Source organism: Manis javanica, chromosome 3 (assembly GCF_040802235.1).
Source record: "Manis javanica isolate MJ-LG chromosome 3, MJ_LKY, whole genome shotgun sequence".
Classification (NCBI taxonomy): Eukaryota; Metazoa; Chordata; class Mammalia; order Pholidota; family Manidae; genus Manis; species Manis javanica.
Window position 1 is genome coordinate 134,017,069 of NC_133158.1, and position 18,129 is coordinate 134,035,197.

At 40.8% G+C, this 18,129-nt stretch overlaps 1 protein-coding gene across 5 annotated transcripts in view; it reads left to right on the forward strand.

The window, feature by feature from the left end:
- TNIK (TRAF2 and NCK interacting kinase) overlaps positions 1–18,129 on the forward strand; it is a 365,077-nt gene that overhangs the window by 66,037 nt on the left and 280,911 nt on the right. For all 5 annotated transcript variants that reach the window (XM_073232094.1, XM_073232090.1, XM_073232091.1 and 2 more), the window contains exon 2: positions 13,493–13,558. In XM_073232094.1, the coding sequence (XP_073088195.1) occupies positions 13,493–13,558 (66 nt within the window). The remainder of the gene's footprint in view (positions 1–13,492; positions 13,559–18,129) is intronic.

Here is an 18,129-nt window from a genome sequence, read left to right on the forward strand (position 1 = left end):
TTGCTCCATGAAGAGAGGGGTGCCTCCCAGGGCAATAAAACAGATGCATTCAAGGCAGTCTTTGGGATGCATTTTAATGTGGAGTTTGTTGTGATGCACTGTAATGGGAGGATCTTAGTTATGAAATGATTTGAGTTGTACCTCAAAGGACTGGTAAGACATTCTCAGAGATGGGAGCAAAGACTTTCTGGAGAGCAGGAACAAGAGCACCAAATGTAAAAGCAAAGGGGAAGTCCAGGTCTCATGAGTAGTCAGCTATAGCTGGTGCATGGAGAGGGGTATACTGTGGCTTTAAAGGTATAGGCTGGAATTGGATGGGGGATTTGAAAGAGGGGTTTACAATAGCACACTGCAGGCTTCCAGGAGATGAGTGCAGGTCAATTTACTGTTACCTAGTTGTTGGTGAGCCATTGTCCATACTGTGGTGTTGACATCTCCACAGAATTCTGGAGCCTAGTTATAGGTGACAGACTCCATGATGACCTTTATTGGTATTTGTATAGAGTCTTGTCTTAATAAAATCACTTTGCTTCTGGCCATAAAGGATATATGGCCTTCTTCCCCACATCCCCCTGCCTCTTTCCAAAAATTTCCAGGCTACAAAAATGTTGGTTTTCCAGAGACCACCAGTAGTAAATATTCTTCTTAAAGAAGCATTGTTCTTTGGTAGCAACTTGTAATGGAAAAAGTGGAATACAGACAAAATGCAATCCTGGTCTGAATGGAGACTGGTTTTCCTTTGTGTGAATAACCAGCATTCCACTCAGGTTGCCACGGTGATGCTGAGCTTATACTGTTCATGCCAGCAGTCAGAAAATGTTGCCCAATTAGTTATTTTCAGCTGCTCGGTTACCTTGACAGTGGCTCAAAAAGCAGGTTTGAGTTCAAAGGCACTCAGATGAGCAGCCAGAGGACTTGCAGTTCTACCCCAATGGGGTGCAGGTACTACAAGCCCCAGCATGCCCTAGTGGGCCATAGAGGAAATGGTCATCCATATGAAAGCAAACATTTTTCATTCTGTTTTTGCCCCCTTCTTGGTAACAAAAGGTACCCAGAATTTCTTTGTCATCAGCCAGCTTTGAATGTTTCTCCCTGTTCTTAGGGCTGCCTTCAGGCAAAGATTTTGCAGGCTGGAGACAGCAGGGAGTGTATATATTTAGGCACTGGACATTGGTCTCATGTGGGTTACTCTTTCAGCCTCGGTTTTCTCTTCTGTGAACAGTCTGCCTCACAGGATCAATGCAGAGGTTAAATAAAATTATTTTTGCAGAACATTCTACATAAATGTCTGGGGCTTAGGAAGTGCCCAGTAAAAAGTGGCTCTTCTCAAATATTAGTTCGGAAATCATGATGCATTATATAGTGAGAGTATTATTATCATGGCCATTTGGTTGTTTCTCTTGGTCACAGTAGGCTAGGATATGCTGTTACTACAAACAGTCTAAGCGATTTAATACAGCTAAAGTTTATTTCTTGACTATGCCACATGTCTAGTCAGGAGAGGACTCTAATTATTAATTAGCTACACGAGGACACAGATTTGTGGAGGTTCCATGTCTATAAATGGTTAAATTATCATCACAGTATCTCACACAACAAATACTCCATCTGAAAGTGACACTTTCACTTCCACTCACATTGCATCACCAATTTAAAGGGAGGGTGGCAAGTGCCATCCTATAACATGCCAGCCGAAATAGAGCTGGAATATTTGTTGAACAACTGAAATGACTTCCACCTCTACCAAAGATCAAAAGGCTGATAGAGAAGACTAGTTTATAGGACTACTAGTTAAATGTAAAAAAAAAAAAAAAAAAATACCAGGACAGTAAACTTTAAAGCAAATCAATTAGAATTCAGCTGCATTGAACCAAAAACTCCAAATAGTCCTGGATAAAGAAGATGGAAGTTTTTTCCTCACTCGTGATAAAGAAGTTCAGACATAAGCAGTTCAGTGGTGGTATTAAGAGGTTTAGAATCATTTTACTGTTCTACTATAAAAATCTACTATGAGGCTTCTATTCTTAGATTCACCTCAGGGTCAGAAATGGCTCCAGGGTTCCTGTCATCACATCTACATTCCAAGCAGCTGGAAGGAGGAAGTTCATGAAGGACAAAAGAGCCCTTCTCTCAGCTAAGTCAACTCCCTTCTAAAAGTCTCACACAGTAATTCTGCTTGCACGTCATTGGCCAGAATTTAGTGACATGTTCACTCCCAGCTTCAGTGGGGCTAGGGCATAGAGTTTTTGACTTGGATGCTTTGCCTCCCAAATAAAATAGGGATTTTTATTGTACTATGGAATAGCAGGAGAATGGGCATTAAGTGGCATTGAGCAGTCTCTCATACATTGTTATGACACAAGCTTTGGTTACGTAGGAATGAGAAGGGAAAGTTTGCTCTATATCCTATCATTTCCAACCAGTGCTTCACAGAACATAGTGCTTAGAGAGATACAAAGTTCCCTTAAAAAAGTGTTCTACAACCAGACGGGTTTGGGAGATGCGGAAAGCTTTGCCCTCTGTTGGAGATTCACAGGGTACATTAATACATTAAAGGCCCTGAGAGGTGCTGTAGTAAAGAAAGTAAAATTGTTCATCTTTTAAACCCAGTGTTCCCAAATTGATTTGACAGTGGAAGTCCGATACCATTAGAGCCTAGAGTATAGGCTAGTATAAAACCCCATTCAAAACTATCTGCTTGGTAAAATGAGCAAACAAACTTGTATATCCTTCAAGCTGGTCTAGCTATAGGGACAAGAGCTTTGAAGAAAAAAATAGATCAGGGGGCCAATGAAGCCCTGTTGTAAATGATCTGAATATGAGTTGGTATTAACCAGTCGACGGTACCATTAGTGGTGACACCAAGTGATGGACTGGGATGGGCTCATACCGCTGTCTGCCAGATGACAGGAAATATTGGTGTGCTCATGGCTGTTCTGTGGTGTCTTGGTCATCCTACCCCTCTTTGGAAGTGAGAGAGTAAAGGGGATCCAACCGGCCAGTATTAACCTCCTCACCCCATGGAGAGGGTCTCTTGTCAACTGTGCGGTTGTTTATAGGTGTGAGGAGAAGTGCTGAAAATGCTTTCAAGCAAATATAAGCATTGTTGGTCTGTTGAAAGTAGGTAGTAAATGAGTCCCTTTGGGGGAAGGGTGAAGGCTCTTTCCAAAATGGCACCTTGGATGGTTTCCTAATCTTTCTTACTTAATTATTTAGGTAATCAGTTCTTGGCTTTAAAGTCCATCTGTTACAGTTGCTATCTTTTTTCTTCATCTAAGCATCTTTGAAAAGGCAAAATGCCAAAGTATTTGCTAGTCTGGTTCCTATCATTTTGACGTGTTGCTGGAAATACTGAAAAGTCACCTACCCTGTTCTGGCAGGCCTACAGAGATACCATGTTTGCCTATCTCTGGAAACTGTACGATACATTTATTTCCCAAACAGCTATATAATCTCAGCAAGAACCTCATGATGGGGTGGAAAGGACCAGGGCCTTTGTGTACATGTTGACTTTTTGGACAACTTGCCATGTTTGAGCTTGAACAGACTGTGGGGGAGTGGAGAAAAGTTCTGGAAGGTGGAGATCCCTGTGTTTTCCCAAAAGCTGCCTTGTGGCCTAGTAGCCTGGAGAAATTTCTCAATCTACTTTATGGCATTGTAACGTGCCTTTCCCCAACCACAGGTGTGCTGGAAATAGTGTGTGAACAGTGGACTTTGTGCATTCTACGTCTGTGCAGGCCGGTTGTGGGTGTGACTCAGGAACTCCAGGTCAGGAAGCCTGAGAAGGGCTTGCCCTTGACTCCTTAGTTGACAAAGGATTAAGTACCTGTGTACCGAAATAGAAATAAATATCTGTGGGTAAAATTGTAACATTTCCAGAATATCTTGCCTGGCTTTAGTACATCTGCATATCAATAGACTTTCAGTGGTGGAAAAAAGTATGGCTTTAGTGTATTTGCATTCCTCAGGGGTGGAGAGAAGTTCATCTCCATATCAATGGGTAATACCTGGGCAAGGAGGGCTTATCTGTGCCTGAAAGGTGAGGGGGAGGGCCAGTTTTTGGCTTCTGCTGGAGCAGGAAAGAGAGAAATGGCTCCAGACTGCAGCTTGTGAGCAAATACATGGATTTTAAACTTTATTTCTCCCTTTGACTGATTTCAGTTTTTAGAGTTATTTTGGCCAGGGATTTCCTTTCCCTGGATTTACAAAATCCAAGTTAACATTTTAAGTCCTTCTTGGATTCTCTTTTTCATTTTATGTTCCTAATGTTTATGCCAATTAGGTCAGCAGACAGCAATCAGCTTGTGTAGAATTCTTTGTTTTCTCCTGTAAGGAAATAATTTGGAACTAGCTAAATATGAGTATGAATATGCAAAGTCTGTGAGCAGAGAAAAATATATTTTGAAAAATTCCATTCATTTTCTATGCTGATAGGTACATGAGAATTACCAAACTGTCTCAATGATATCAAATTGGCTATGCGTAATAAATCCTGTTACATCATTTCTGGGCATGAATTCAATTTTACTAAATTCAATTTACTAAATTACTATTTACTATTTATTAAAATTAAATTTACTAAATTTATTAAATTCAGCCTAACTACCTGGAATTTATAAGTGAATACAGGCACCTCCCCATCCCTCCCTCCTTCCCCATAACTCCTTCTGTCTTCCCTTTCAGGCCCACTGTTTGAAAGTGAGTGATTTCTTTGGTTTATCAAAGGATTTTATTGAACCGACAGAAAGACTAGAAATCAAAGAACTTGGGGCCCTGGACCTAACTCTGCCACTAACTAGGTGAGATCTTGGACACGCCAACTAAACTCTCTTTCTAGATAAATCTGTCATTGTGTAAGCACATAGGATATGCCTGAGCCTCACTTTGCTTTTCTGGTAAATGGGAAAAGGGATTTTATTGATAAAATCTGAGAAATCCTTGCTCCAAATGCCAGAGATCTCACTGCACTATGGCTGTTGGTGTTAGAACTGGTACTATGGGAACTTGATTTATCCAGTAAATACTTATTGAGTGTCTATAATGTTCCAGTCTCTGATCTAAGTACCAGGGATACCACAGTGAACAAAACCAAGAGAATTCATTCCTTCTTGGAGTTTACATTCGAGGATAAAGAGCAATTAACAAATACTTTTGAGTACTTACCATATGCTGAAGATTACTTTAAATGTTGTACATATATTAATTATTTTGCAATCATCCCATGAAGTGGGTACTACTGTAGTCAGTATTTCACAGTTAAGGAAACTGAAGCACAGAGAGATTAAATACTATACTCAGGGTTACATAACTAGTACATGGTGAATCTGGGATAGGAATCGAGTTTTTCCGTTGTAGAGTCTGTGGTCCTGTCTACTGTGGTATACTGCCTCTGTCAGTTACTCGTTTAATTTAATCAGTATTCAAGTTAGCTGGTGCTCAAGTAGGAAAAAAGAAACTGTAGCTTTGGTTGGAAGTCTGAGAGCTCACTTAGCCCTCCTCCTTGGAACCATCCAGGTTCTGATGGGAAGGCAGGAGCACTGAGCAACTGTGGTGCATTTTACTCCTGGGTTCCCAGCCACGTGGCTGGCTGTGTCTGCTTGGTTTGAGGTCACACTTCTCTCTGGCTCCATTGTTAAACCAAAGGCCTTCACCATCCCTGTAACTCCAAGTTACTGTCAACATTGGCCTTTTGTAGAGAAGTTAGTAATGATGGACCTGGATTCAAAATATTCAAAATCCTACCTCTAAGTACCCACTATTGCTGTTGGTTTGATTGGCTTTAAATAATACCAGCAGCACCAGCAATAGCAGTGGCTTTTATTTATTGAGCATCATTGTACATTGTGCTAATTGCCTTATGCATATTGTTCCTGATCTCAGAGCAATCCTCCTCCTGGAGGTATCTTCACTTTACCGCCTGATCTTGGCTGCTGCCTCTACCACATACTATTCAACCTTGGTCAAATTACATAATTTTCTGATGCCTTAGCTTCATCATCTGAAGATTGGGGTATAGTAATATCTATTACCTGTGGTTGCTCTAAGGACTAAATATGAAAATGTGTATTAACGCACTTAGGCCATTGTCTATCCCAGAGACAGCGATAACGACCACTATAGTTTAAGTCCTTGCAACTGTTAATCTGAAAAGCCAGATTTCAAATCTCATTCAAGGCTGCCTTTGTGAGGGCAGGTTGGAGCTGCAGAGTCCTGAGTGAGGCAGGTGAGCAGTGCCAGCATTTGTAGACCCTGCTTCACTGCCAGTGGCTATTCAGTAGCAGGTAGAACTAAACAGCCAGCAAACTGAACTGTTCTCTTTGTACCAAGGGCTGGAAGGTTTTCCTTGAGGTGTGCCTGGGACCATGTCCTGACCCTCACCAGAGCTAGTATTGGTAAAGGGGCATGGATACTATCTATCCAGGGGTGGCCTGCCCTCGGGACCGCCCTCCCCAAAGGACGGTACCTGTGGAGCTGGGGAGGTGCTGAGCATGTTCACATGCAGGAGGCAGCCTTGTCAGGAATGCGGGCCAAGTGGGATTATCCCATTTTACAAGTGGGAAAACCAGAATAGAGAGATCACATAACTCTAGCATGGAGTAGAAGCCTGTCTTGAACTCCAATTATTTTGCACCACACCTCTGATAGGTCTTCATAGGTCAGTTTGTTCTATACAGATGATCAATTGAGCAATCAGCGTTTTATCTTTACATTATTTTATGTGTCTTTTTACTTGAATTATGTGTTCCATTTGAGATGTGTGGTTTGGGCAGTGTGCTAATGAAGATAAGTCTGGGCTATTGTAGATCTCCCAGGTATATCTTGTATTTGTCCTGCATGTCACTTGTCATTGTACTTTAATGACTGTGTACATGTAGTTATGTGCTCATATCGATCTCTTCATTAGACTGGAAGCACCAGGAGGCAGGGCCAGTGGACACCCCCTGCTTCAGCTTCAGACAAGTAGGTGGATGCGGAGAGGGCAGTTAACACCCAGGGACTGAGTGGACCCCATTGTGAAAGTGAGACCTTTGACTCTCCAGCGCCCCACACTGGAGGGAAGACAGTCAAAAATGAACTTTGCGGGTCCTTGCCTGTCTGTGCGTGCAGCAGGGACGGAGGAGGTTGCGTCAGTACAGTGTTTGCTAGCACTGTACTTCCTTGGAAGAACTATGGTGTTGAAAAGCCTGAAGGCTCAAGATAAATATGGAGAGTTCTCCTACTGTTCTGTTTTCTTTGTTCTGTTTTGGTTTTGTAAGCATATGCTTGTCAGTTAGGGCTGAAACCGAACAAAACAGCTGCTAAATATGGTTCTAAGAGAAATAACATTTTGGTCTTTTTAAGGCCCCTAAGTTTAGAGTAAGCACAGTCATTTGGCAGATGTCAGTAGGGAATCTGGGGTAGGCAGCCATTCTGGGAGCTGTATCAGCCATCCGTCATCTATTGGGGTTTGTTTCACCCTGTCAGAAGGCTTGGTGACCCAAGTGAAAGATCAGTCACAAAATGACTATGTCTTTAAGAGTAGTCTGAGTGAAGGTGTGTTTTAGAGTCTATTTAAGCCATTGGTCATGATCCCTCCCAGTCCCTCTCTTAATTTCGTTTTCAGAGAAGGAGGGGGTTGGGAATATGTATCATTTTTTAGGATGCTAAGGATCTAGTCATCCCAGTTACATATTTAGGTTTGCTGTTCTCAGTCTTAGTCTGGAGATATTTAGTATTCTGGTAAATCTGGTATCATTCAGGCGACCTGGAAGAATTAAATTTTAACTCAGTCACTGGAATTATTAACTCCTACATCTTAAATCTTTCCACTCTGCTGTGAAGTCGGGCTTGAACCTGCCAAAGCCTTCTGAGTTTTCATCAGCTGATAGAAGAGAGGATTTGTTCCAACTTCCCAGGAGCCCAAAGAAGTTAACGTGTCTCACTAATTCCTAAAGAGACATCTGTTTGTCCATAAATATCTGACCCTGTTTGCCAAGCATGTGGTGATATTGGCTAAAAAAACAATAGGTTTTCTTTTGCTGAAATAATAAGTTAAAAATACACAAAATAAAGACTGAATTTTTCTGTGGCATATTCCTTGTATATTAAATGAATTCTTTTTGAAAGAGAAAAAAGAAAAGGGATGAAGGAAGTTAGTATTTTTTGAAGTCCTTTTATGTCTCAGACCCTGAGGTAGTTAGTCTAGGCATTTCCACAGTCCTCCTTATAACACTGGGAGGTAAATTGTCCCCATTTTAAAGATGAAGAAATGAGACTCAGGGCAATTATGAAACTTGCCCAAGGCTGAAGAGCTAGCAAGTGGTGAATCAAGGGCTGGGAATTCTGATTCTCTGAAACTGACAGAGTAGTGAGTGGCTAAGGGCCCAGAATTTGAAGTCTGGCCAGGCAGGTACCTGTCCTGGCCCAGCCGTTCATCAGTAGTGTGTTCTTGACCAAGTGCTTAATCTCTGTGCCTCATTTCCTACACCTGTAAAACAAAGACAGCAATAACATCCACTTGATAGAGTCGTGATAACTAAATGCCCTATTCATGGAAAATGTTTAGAATAGTGCCTAGTGTGTAAGTGCTCAAGAAACCATAGCTATTATTGTGATTTTTGTTACAATGACTAACCAAACACCTTTATCATTCCTTGCCAGAAAGTTGTATTTTCATTCATGGGACAGCTTGCTTTTGGATATGGAGTTATATTTCATTATGAAGTAATGTAAACTACTCTATCTTAGAATTAAATTTTCTTCCCAGCTTCCCAGCAAAGGTTAAGATCTGAATAAAGGCATGTGTAGCCAATGGAGATTCCTGACTTTGGTAAATGTCAATGATTTGCTCTTTTCTCCTTGGTGTATGTAACCTTCTTCCATGCTGCCCATCCTGGCTTTACAAGCAGCTAAACAAACATGAGAGGGAGAATTAAGCTGATTCTTGTCTTTTAGCTTTCCTGTCTTTGAAACATGGTGATTAGGTACAGCAAATTCTCCTTGTTGCACTCGCTGCACGTGGCCGCATCCTGACAGCCTGTCTTCTCAGTACACCTGAGGCACAGCTTACACCAATGGGCTTTATGAATTTTCTTTAAAGCTATTTACTGTAGGAGCTTATGCTTTGACAGGTCTGTGCAGATGGGAGCCAGGTAAAGGGGTGGAAGGGGCAGTGGCTGGGGTAACTTGACTAGATTGAAAAAAAAATAACATTAAGTTTGCTAGACCTTTGGCTCTGCATTCTGATCCCATTTTTTTGTGACTTCCTCCACACATGTGGAGAACTGGGAGTGGGACGTCAGCCTTATTCAGTAAATAGTTATGTCTAGCAGTTTGTATGTTGGACACTGGGCTAAGTGCTGGAAAATACTAAGATAAATATTTTGCAGACGCAGCTCTCAGGGCATTAGTAATTAATCAAGGGAGAGAAAGGGAAGAGAGGATAGTGGTGTGAAAGCGGTTATCATCAAGCTATATGCAGCATGCTGTGGCTGCAGAGAGGCAGCGGTACTAATTTGAGAGAGGCTTCACAGAGGAGGTGGCAAACTGGGTTTCTAAGGATAGGTTTTCCTGGGAGAGAATCATGTAAGGAATAATCTTGGCAGACAGACATGATGAACCAAGGAACAGAGACGTGGCCGAGTGTGGTGTGTTAGGTAAACGACGGGCAGTTTGAGGTGGCTGGTTTTAGTACAAAATGATGGAACATGAGGCTGGGGATGAAGGCTGGGCCTGAGAATGATAGGACCTGGACTTTGAATTTGAACCACATTGTGCCGGATTTTAAAGCTTGGTGTTTAGAAATGTCTATTTTAGAAAGATTGGTGTGAAGAAGGATAGAAAGTTCAAAAGAAGTGAATGTAAGTAAATAGTCCCAGCAAGAGATAGTGAGGCCTGTTGTATGAACGGAGTGGAATAGATGGAGGTGGTGGGCATTGGGGATACAAGCATTAGTACTTAGTGAGCAGCATGAGGATGGACCCTTGTGGTCAGCCCACCTTTAGGATACGGGTAGAAGGAACAGAATCTCCATGAGAGACTGAGCGGTGTGATGAAGACAAAGGGGAGGGTGTGTTTCAGCAAGAGTGACGGTGCTCAGCAGTGTAAATGCCTCAGAGGGATGACTGGGACAGGACTGAGAAGGGACCGTTGGTGACGCTTCTCCTTCTGGTGGAGAAGTCCTGCAAGGGTGGAGAAAACCCTGAATGCTTAACATGTTCAAGCTCCATCGCTTCCCAAGAGTATAACTAACAATGACATGCATTTGTGTAAGGGGATGGTCACAGACATCCAGCTCTCCAGGGATTTGGGTTGAGGGTAGGGGAGAGGGAAGTTAGGGGCAGTGCCAAGTTCAGGTGTCCCTGGCAGTACCTCTGCTTCCTACTTTCTACATTCTCAGAGAGCCCTTTCCTGATACCGGACTCCAATCATGCCGTTTTGTCTTATTACTGTCAGCTGACTACAGAAGGCAGCTTCTATAGCCTTCTCTTCCAGTTCCAAACTGGTACTCATTTCTAGCCATGGTGCTCGTAGAGGATGCTCTGGCGTGTCACCCAGATCCCCTCTCCATTACTGAGGCACTCATTGTCCCCCTGCTGGGGACAGCTAGAAATATTGTGTAGGCAGCTAGAAATATTTATCACCTGAAAATTATCCTCAGCTGAAGTCATTTCTTCAAGATCATAAACTCTGAGATAGGGACAGGGGATTGTCAGAATGTAGAATGGTTCTACATTCTGATCCCATTTGTGCAAGGACTCGTCAATGGAGGTGGGGTGCAGAGGCCCCCATGCCTCCAGGTAGGATAATTTTAAAGAGTCACCCAGCTCCAGAGCTCCTGTGGGATCAGATGGAGCTTTTGCTCTACTGCTCCTCAGCTGAACTCTTCATCTCGGTCCAGTCCCTCCATCACTCCCTACCTATGCGGTGTTGATTTCCAGGCCCCTCCCCGTGCCCCTCCCCACCCCCCTCCATAAACTGCTTCTGTGTAAATCTCAGCGATTCCCAGAGTCTGTTTCTTGGGGAACCACCCAGATTCAATGAGTGTTTGCAGTATGGTTGCCTACCCAAGGCGGGTTGCCAAACTCTAGTCCCTGCTGACTTTTGCTTCTGAGCCCCTTGGATACATCCCGTGGCAAGTGCCTCTTTCCCAGCAGCTGGAACGAAAGTCTCGGCACTGAGCCTCCTGGTTCCTATGCCCATGTGGACAAGCTCCTGGAAGTCAGCTGCCCAGCTCCTCCTGAGACTGCTCGGTAAAACCCAGCACTGATGGTCCTGCTCTGCCCCTCCCTCTCCCACCCTTCAAATGCCTCCTGGGCTCCTTAAAGCTAGCAGTCACCATCCTGCCTCTCATGTCTTCTGTTTATATATACATACATACATATATATATATATATATATATAATTTTTCAGTCAAGAGAAATGAATGTTGAAAACACAATTGAGATGTTTCAAGCAAATGTAGAACCTCTCTCAAAACTTGCTGCAGAAACACCACTGAGCAAACAAACTACTGGGAAACAGCTTAGAAACAAACAGCAGCTGCCACCATTTGTGGGCTTTTAAAATTTTTTACCCTTTTCGCATTTCTTTCTAATTGTGTTTGTAATAAAACCTGTTGCTCTAAGGGCCTAGTAGTTTAACAGACACAATTTTTCTTTGCTATCCTGACGCCTCCCAGGGATTGGTGACTTCTACCTTGGTTAACAGCTCTGCGCTCTCCTGTCTCAGGGTTCCGTGTGGGACGTCATTCATTCTCCCGGGCCAGGCCCGCTGGGGCAGATCCGGAACTCCTTCTGGTCTTTAGGTCTGCTGGGCCCCGAGTGTGGAGTGCGGTTTCCTGCTCGTGGCTGTGTAACAGTGGATGATGCTAATTCCAGTCTTTCTCAGTGACTTAAGTGCTTCAGCTGTTGGTTTTCCGTTTTTGTTTTGCTTTCTGTGTGGCATCTTTGAAAGCACATAGCAAAGGGCTCTTCTTGGGCCTGATTTACTAACAACCTTAACTTTAAAGAGCTCTTACCTGTCACACCAAACTCATTTGTCTCCTTCCCCATAATAAGTTGCCCCGAAGCAGCCATTCTCCCTTTAAATGCTATGCCTGAAATTTGAAATTCCTCCCACTAAAGTGATTTTATTAGATGTTACTGGGTTGCTGACTATGTGTAAGGTACGGTGCTGGGCCCTCACTACTACTCATCAGAGCTCTACTAGGCAGACCTCATACCCCTTTTATTTGCTCAGAGACTAAGTTGCTCTCCCAGGGCCTTGTAGAATCACACAGCCAATCAAGGCTAAGCTAGTGGTCAACCAGGTCTGTCTGACTCCTGAGCTTAGACTTTCCCTCTGCTGCCCCTCCTCCTCCATAATAATATTGGTAAAAGTGTTGACTAGAGATAGTAAATTCTTTTTAGGACAGAGGTTGCAGTCTTTTTAATTTGTCCCTTTGAGTATTTTTTAAAAGTGAATTAGTACTTAACATTTAAATATTAGGAGATCTCACATTAGACAAAATGTTCAGTTTTTCTTGAAAAACGTCTTTAGACCTGCCGATACTATGCTCACAGGTTGAGGATAACTGGTTCCAGCTGGGTGACCCTCCTTGAAGGAGATATGACATCTTCAGTTTGTCACAGGCCCCAGCTGGCCCACTTCACTCTTTTACTTTACTTTCCTGGCCTTCTGTGGGTGTCTTAAGTTTGTGAATCGTGATTTAGGCCCGTAAGATCTGTCCAGTTAGGATTCAGGAGAGGTCAAAGTCAATTTCTGCCTCTGAGTTGAATTTTATAGGCTTTGATTTTTCTTTTCAACGTTTTGCGATAGTAATTCAGTACTAATAACAGCAATTACTGGGCATTTATTAACCACTCTCACATTTAGCTGACTCTGAGGGTTAGCAGACACCTCTTTGGTGGTAAGAACCTGCATAATACTCCAATTTAGTTCATATTTTAAATCCTGCAGGTACTCTACAGGTACAGAGGAACTGTAGGCCCTGAGCAAAAGCAGATTTTAAAGAGGCAGTATTGTAGAGAGCAAGCATGAATCAAAAGAAAAACATTCTGAGAGGGGGTTATTTTGATCCCATTTTCTCGTGGAAACGGTTGACTACCTTGCCCCACAATACAGGAATACTGCTTTTTAAACTGATGAGCAGCTGAGAAATTTCAAAGAGGAAGATCTGAAGAATCAGAACCCCCCAGGATGATGAGTCTTTCACTTTGTCCTGATGTACCTGCAAAAAAAGTGTATTTCCTTTTGAAAGTGAGAAATGTGTTAATTCTTTCTCACTGTTTCAGTGGAAGTCATGTCTCCTTTTGTCTTATTTAAACACATTTCATAGAAATGTAAAAGAGAAACAAAATGGATTTTGACTAATTTCATGGCTGCAACTGAATAAAATTTTAATTTTAATTAATACTAACACATAAGAGCCCCCAAAGCCAAAATTCTTATTTATTTGCTTTTGATTAAGACAATGCCTAGAATATTGTTTTGAATTTTTATTTTCTTTCAGGACCCTGCAGGGATCTTTGAGTTGGTGGAACTTGTTGGAAATGGAACATATGGACAAGTTTATAAGGTAAGCTGAGATTGAGTTTGAATATGACTTATGCATAGTTTTGTTTCATGAGAGCTGAATAGTGGGGCTGTCTATTCTTGCTCATATATGCCCCATAACAGATTTAAAATGAAATAATGTGCTTGTTAGTTAACTTCATCTTTTTAAATATATCTGTAGTTCCATTTCCTTCATTTGGGTATTTTCCTTCATTACATTATAGTGTTTATATCTGACAATGAACTCTGATGTTGCATGTTTGAAGCTCTTCAAAGTGTTTCCTTTCCTTCACTTTTAATCACTGCCAGAACTGGTTTTCAAAGGAGCAGAGGATGCCATTTACTTGAGAAATTTAAGCTATTAAAGTTATCACAGTGGAAAAAGGAGATTTGTTATTGTCCTAGAACACGAGTTCAGTGAGTTTAGTGAACATTGATTGTTAGGAGAAGACTGGCTACCTGACAGAGCAGAGACCTAATGGCAGTATTGCTTTTGGAAGAGAGGAAATCAAATTAGCCTCAAGAGAGGATTGAGCTGAGCAGTCAGACATCCTTCCTGCCCTTTTACTAATTTTTGCTTACAGATTCACCTGAAAAATGCTTTTAAAAGATATTTTCCTCCAGTAAATGGCCTGAAAAAAAAAAATGGTGGTTTGGAAGTGTAGGTTGATTCTCCTTCTGATTATCAAAAGGAAATGGAAATGAACTGTTTTTGGACTAAAACTCAGGGGTGTTTAGTGAATGATCTATTGTAATAAATACCTTCAAAACAAACTGTTTCCTCATGATTATTTTTTGGGAAATATCCATCATTTTCCTCAGTGGTTGTGATCTGGGATAGCATTTCCATTAGAAATTCTCTTTCTTATTCTATTAAAAAAAAATCCTCCTCTGAGCCCTAAATTTCTCTTAGGTGATTAAAATTATTGTACATAATATCTGCAATTGTAGATAGTAATAAAATTATTATCATCCAGATAGTAATATTTCCAGTTCTACAGAATGTCAAGTGTGTGTGTGCGCGTGCATGTGCGTGTGTGTGTGCTCATGTACACACACAGTGTTCTTGAGAATCTAGTTTTTAAAGCACAATTATAAACAGGTACATGTTTAAACCTTTATTTACCAGGAGGTGTACTTTGGTGTCCACTCCAGGGGAAAATTTCTTCCTTGTGAGAAGCAATTCATTCCTCAAATGTCAATCCCCTGCAATTAGACAGAATGTAGTCTACCCAAGCTATTCACTTGATGTTGATCCTGTCTGACATGAGAAAGAAATGTGTCTCAGCAAATGCTTTTAAATACTTCCAATGCAGATAATTAGGTTGAAAGATTGTGTTTCTGCATTTTGAGAAATTGGATTGAACTTGCGAATTAATGTGAGCTAATAAATTAAGGTCTGATTTAGGGAGAAAATTACTTCTGATTTGTCGATATGGAGGAGCAACTTTGTAGCAACCTCTTGGTTTATGGTGTCATTTCTTAAAGCCATTCCATTGTGTGCCTCTGACCTATAGAATACTTATTTGGGAGATGACTGACAGCTTTGTGCACTAATCTCGGAGGTGGACTGTACACTCTTGTAGGAGAAGATACCAACGACATTCAGTTATGGAAGAGAATATTAAGGAGGAAAATCCAGAATTATCCCTAATTGTCTGTTACCTAAAAAAAAGAAAACAAGGTCTCAGATCTTTTTAGAGATGAAAAACATTTACCAATTATATTGTTAACATTATTATTTGAAAGGTGCCATTTTCTTAGTGGTTGATACAAAATTTTGGTAGTTCTCAGGCTGAAGGGAGACTGCAAACAATGTTTATGGTGAACACACTGGAGTTGGGGCTTGTTCTCTTTTCTCAGCCCTATGTACTGTTTTGTGGCATCACAACTTTTCTGTGCATTAGTCAAGCAGAAGTGTAGTTAGAAATTCTTTGGGGACTTGTATGCTTTATCTAAAGAATTAAAACTCCCTACTCAGTGAAGAGTTCAGTTTCTAAGCAACCTAGGTAGTTTTAGGTGGTTCTTGCTCATGAACAGAGACACCTGGGTTTCCTGAGCCACTGATTCCATCCTGCTGTTACCTGAGTTCTGAAGGATTAAAGCTTAATAAAATAGCAAAAGCTGAACTAAAATATATGTGAACCTAAAGAAAAATTAAAGAACCTAAATAAATCTAAAGAACGTGATTATTCACATTGTAGGTTATATTTAACTTTCATGGCCTAGGTATATTTCTAAAATGCTGTAGACATAAATAGAAATTTTATAGCCCTACAAAGAAATTCTTATACAAAAAAATTCTGTGACATGTACTTTCTTTATATTAAGTATTAAACCTTTTATTTTATTTTTCTTGTATGTCCATTTTTCGGTATTCCTTGATTCCATAAAATGTATGAACAATTATATAGCCATTGTCTTTTTTATATGGAAAGATTCATCTTGAATTTCTTTTATAAGCTATCCTAAGAAAGTCATAATATAATTGTATCTACAAGTGGTTTTTAAGAAACATGCTTAATACAATAAACCAAAAAAATATGTGGGTATCAGGAGAATATTTCTTAAAGCATATCTGCATATAAGCTATATACATTTGGATGTGAAAATATAAATATTTTATATAAAGGTCATTTAGTAATGTTTAGCTTTTCAAAGTTTCTTCTTGTCTTACTTCCAAGTCTAGCTTGCTCTGTCTGTCCTTGGAGGGCTAGATTTGTTTTCCTTTAGCATTTTTGTCCCAGGTGGTCAAGTGGCAATTCAATATCTGTTTTTTATTGTATTTACTGGAAAGAATATATAAATAATAAAGAGTAGTGATTTTTTGACAGGACTTTTGATGAGGAAACCATCTTCCTGGGCCCATGGCTCCCATTAAAAAACAAATACTTGTGAAAGGCCACATACTTGTGAAAGGTTCTGGCTGTTTATTGGTGTGCCACCTATGGGCATCTAATGGAACCAGACACGCTTTTGCTATAATAGGGTAATTACCTTTATGTATGTTTAATGTTTACTGCTAAAACACCACTAAATCTTAGCTGTAGATTTCATGAATGAATATTAGTCTATCCTATTTCTTAATTTGCCCTTTGGAAACATGTATTGGTTACTATAGAGATGGAGACATACTTTATTCCAGGGTGACAATGTGAATTGGGAATTGGTGGATTCCTTGGTATCTCCCAGGCTTCTCTTGAAAGGTCTCCTTAAGGTCGTAAAGCTTGAAGTCAAGAGGCCATGTTGGTGGCTATAGTGCTTGTGAGAGCTCTATGAGTGTGTGCATGCTCGTGTGTGTGCCTGTGTGTGTGCATGTTTTCAAAGGGTTGCAAAAGTCTTTACACATCATCTGGTCCAGTCTTTCCTTTGCCAGCTGTCTGCTCAGCCCGTGGTCAGTCACCTGTGGTCGTGTGGAATGCATTGTCTCCCAGTCAGTTCATTTTCCTACAACTCTTTTGAATGTTCATTGTCATATTGTTCCATGATTCTTCCTGCCTAAAATATTTACCATTCCAAGCTGGTTCTATATCCTCATAGCTTTTAAGAAAAATATTTTTTTTTCCCGTAAGAACATAGTCCTTCAGATATTTGAAAACGACTTCTCCCTCCTTCCCCCAAACACATACTTGTGTCTTCTGTTCTCCAGGCAAAATAGCCTCAGTTGCTTAAATTAATTCCACATATGACATAAACCTGAGGCCCTTCATTATCCCAGCTTCTGTCCTGAAACTATTCTAGTGCTAGTGTAGTGCTAAAAATAATGCTTTATACTTTTAAATAGTTTCCAACTTCATAAAACATTTTGTATAGATTATTGGCTTTCTGATTTAATTCCTATTTAATGAGAACTTTGTTCTCACCTCAGGGTCTTTGTGGCAACAATTCTGTCTCTAGAACACGTTCCCCCCACCCTGTCCTGACTGCCTCCCTCTGCTTCAGGTGTTCACTCCTCAAGGAAACCACTTTTGTCCTTACATCTAACGCAGTCAGCCAGTGCCTCTGCCTCCTTCACCCACAGACTTTCTCCATCACACCAACCTGTTTTGCTGTCTTCAAGTCTTCACTAGTACCTGAAATTATCTTACTTCTTTGTTTATGTATATATTAAACAATTCAAATGCACAAATAAGAGAAAAATAAGAGTGGGAACTAGCCATTACTGTATTCCCAGTCTGGCACACATTAGGTATTGACCATTGCGGGGCCCAGGATTGAACTTTGTTTTAATAATTCTTTTCATACTCAGTCTCAGTTTTTTCAGTGTTTCCCATAAGATGTCAGTCTGCTTACTTAGAAATGCATATTTGTACAAAAGTCATAAGCAAAATGCTCTAGCTATTTTTTCTGATGGGAGGTGGATGTGGATTTTATATTAAAGGAATTGTTGATAGTTTGTAGAAGCAAGACCCATGCTGGATATTCACAAAATGAGGCAAATCGATTTTGGGAGTTTGGTCTCCTGGCCAAACTTCAGGGTGCAAAATGAGTATTTGGGAAGCTATTAAAAAGGTATAGTTAAACTATGAAAAAATTTTAAAGTACTATTAAAAATGTAAAAACTCTATAAAAATAGATTTCCAGGCCTAACAC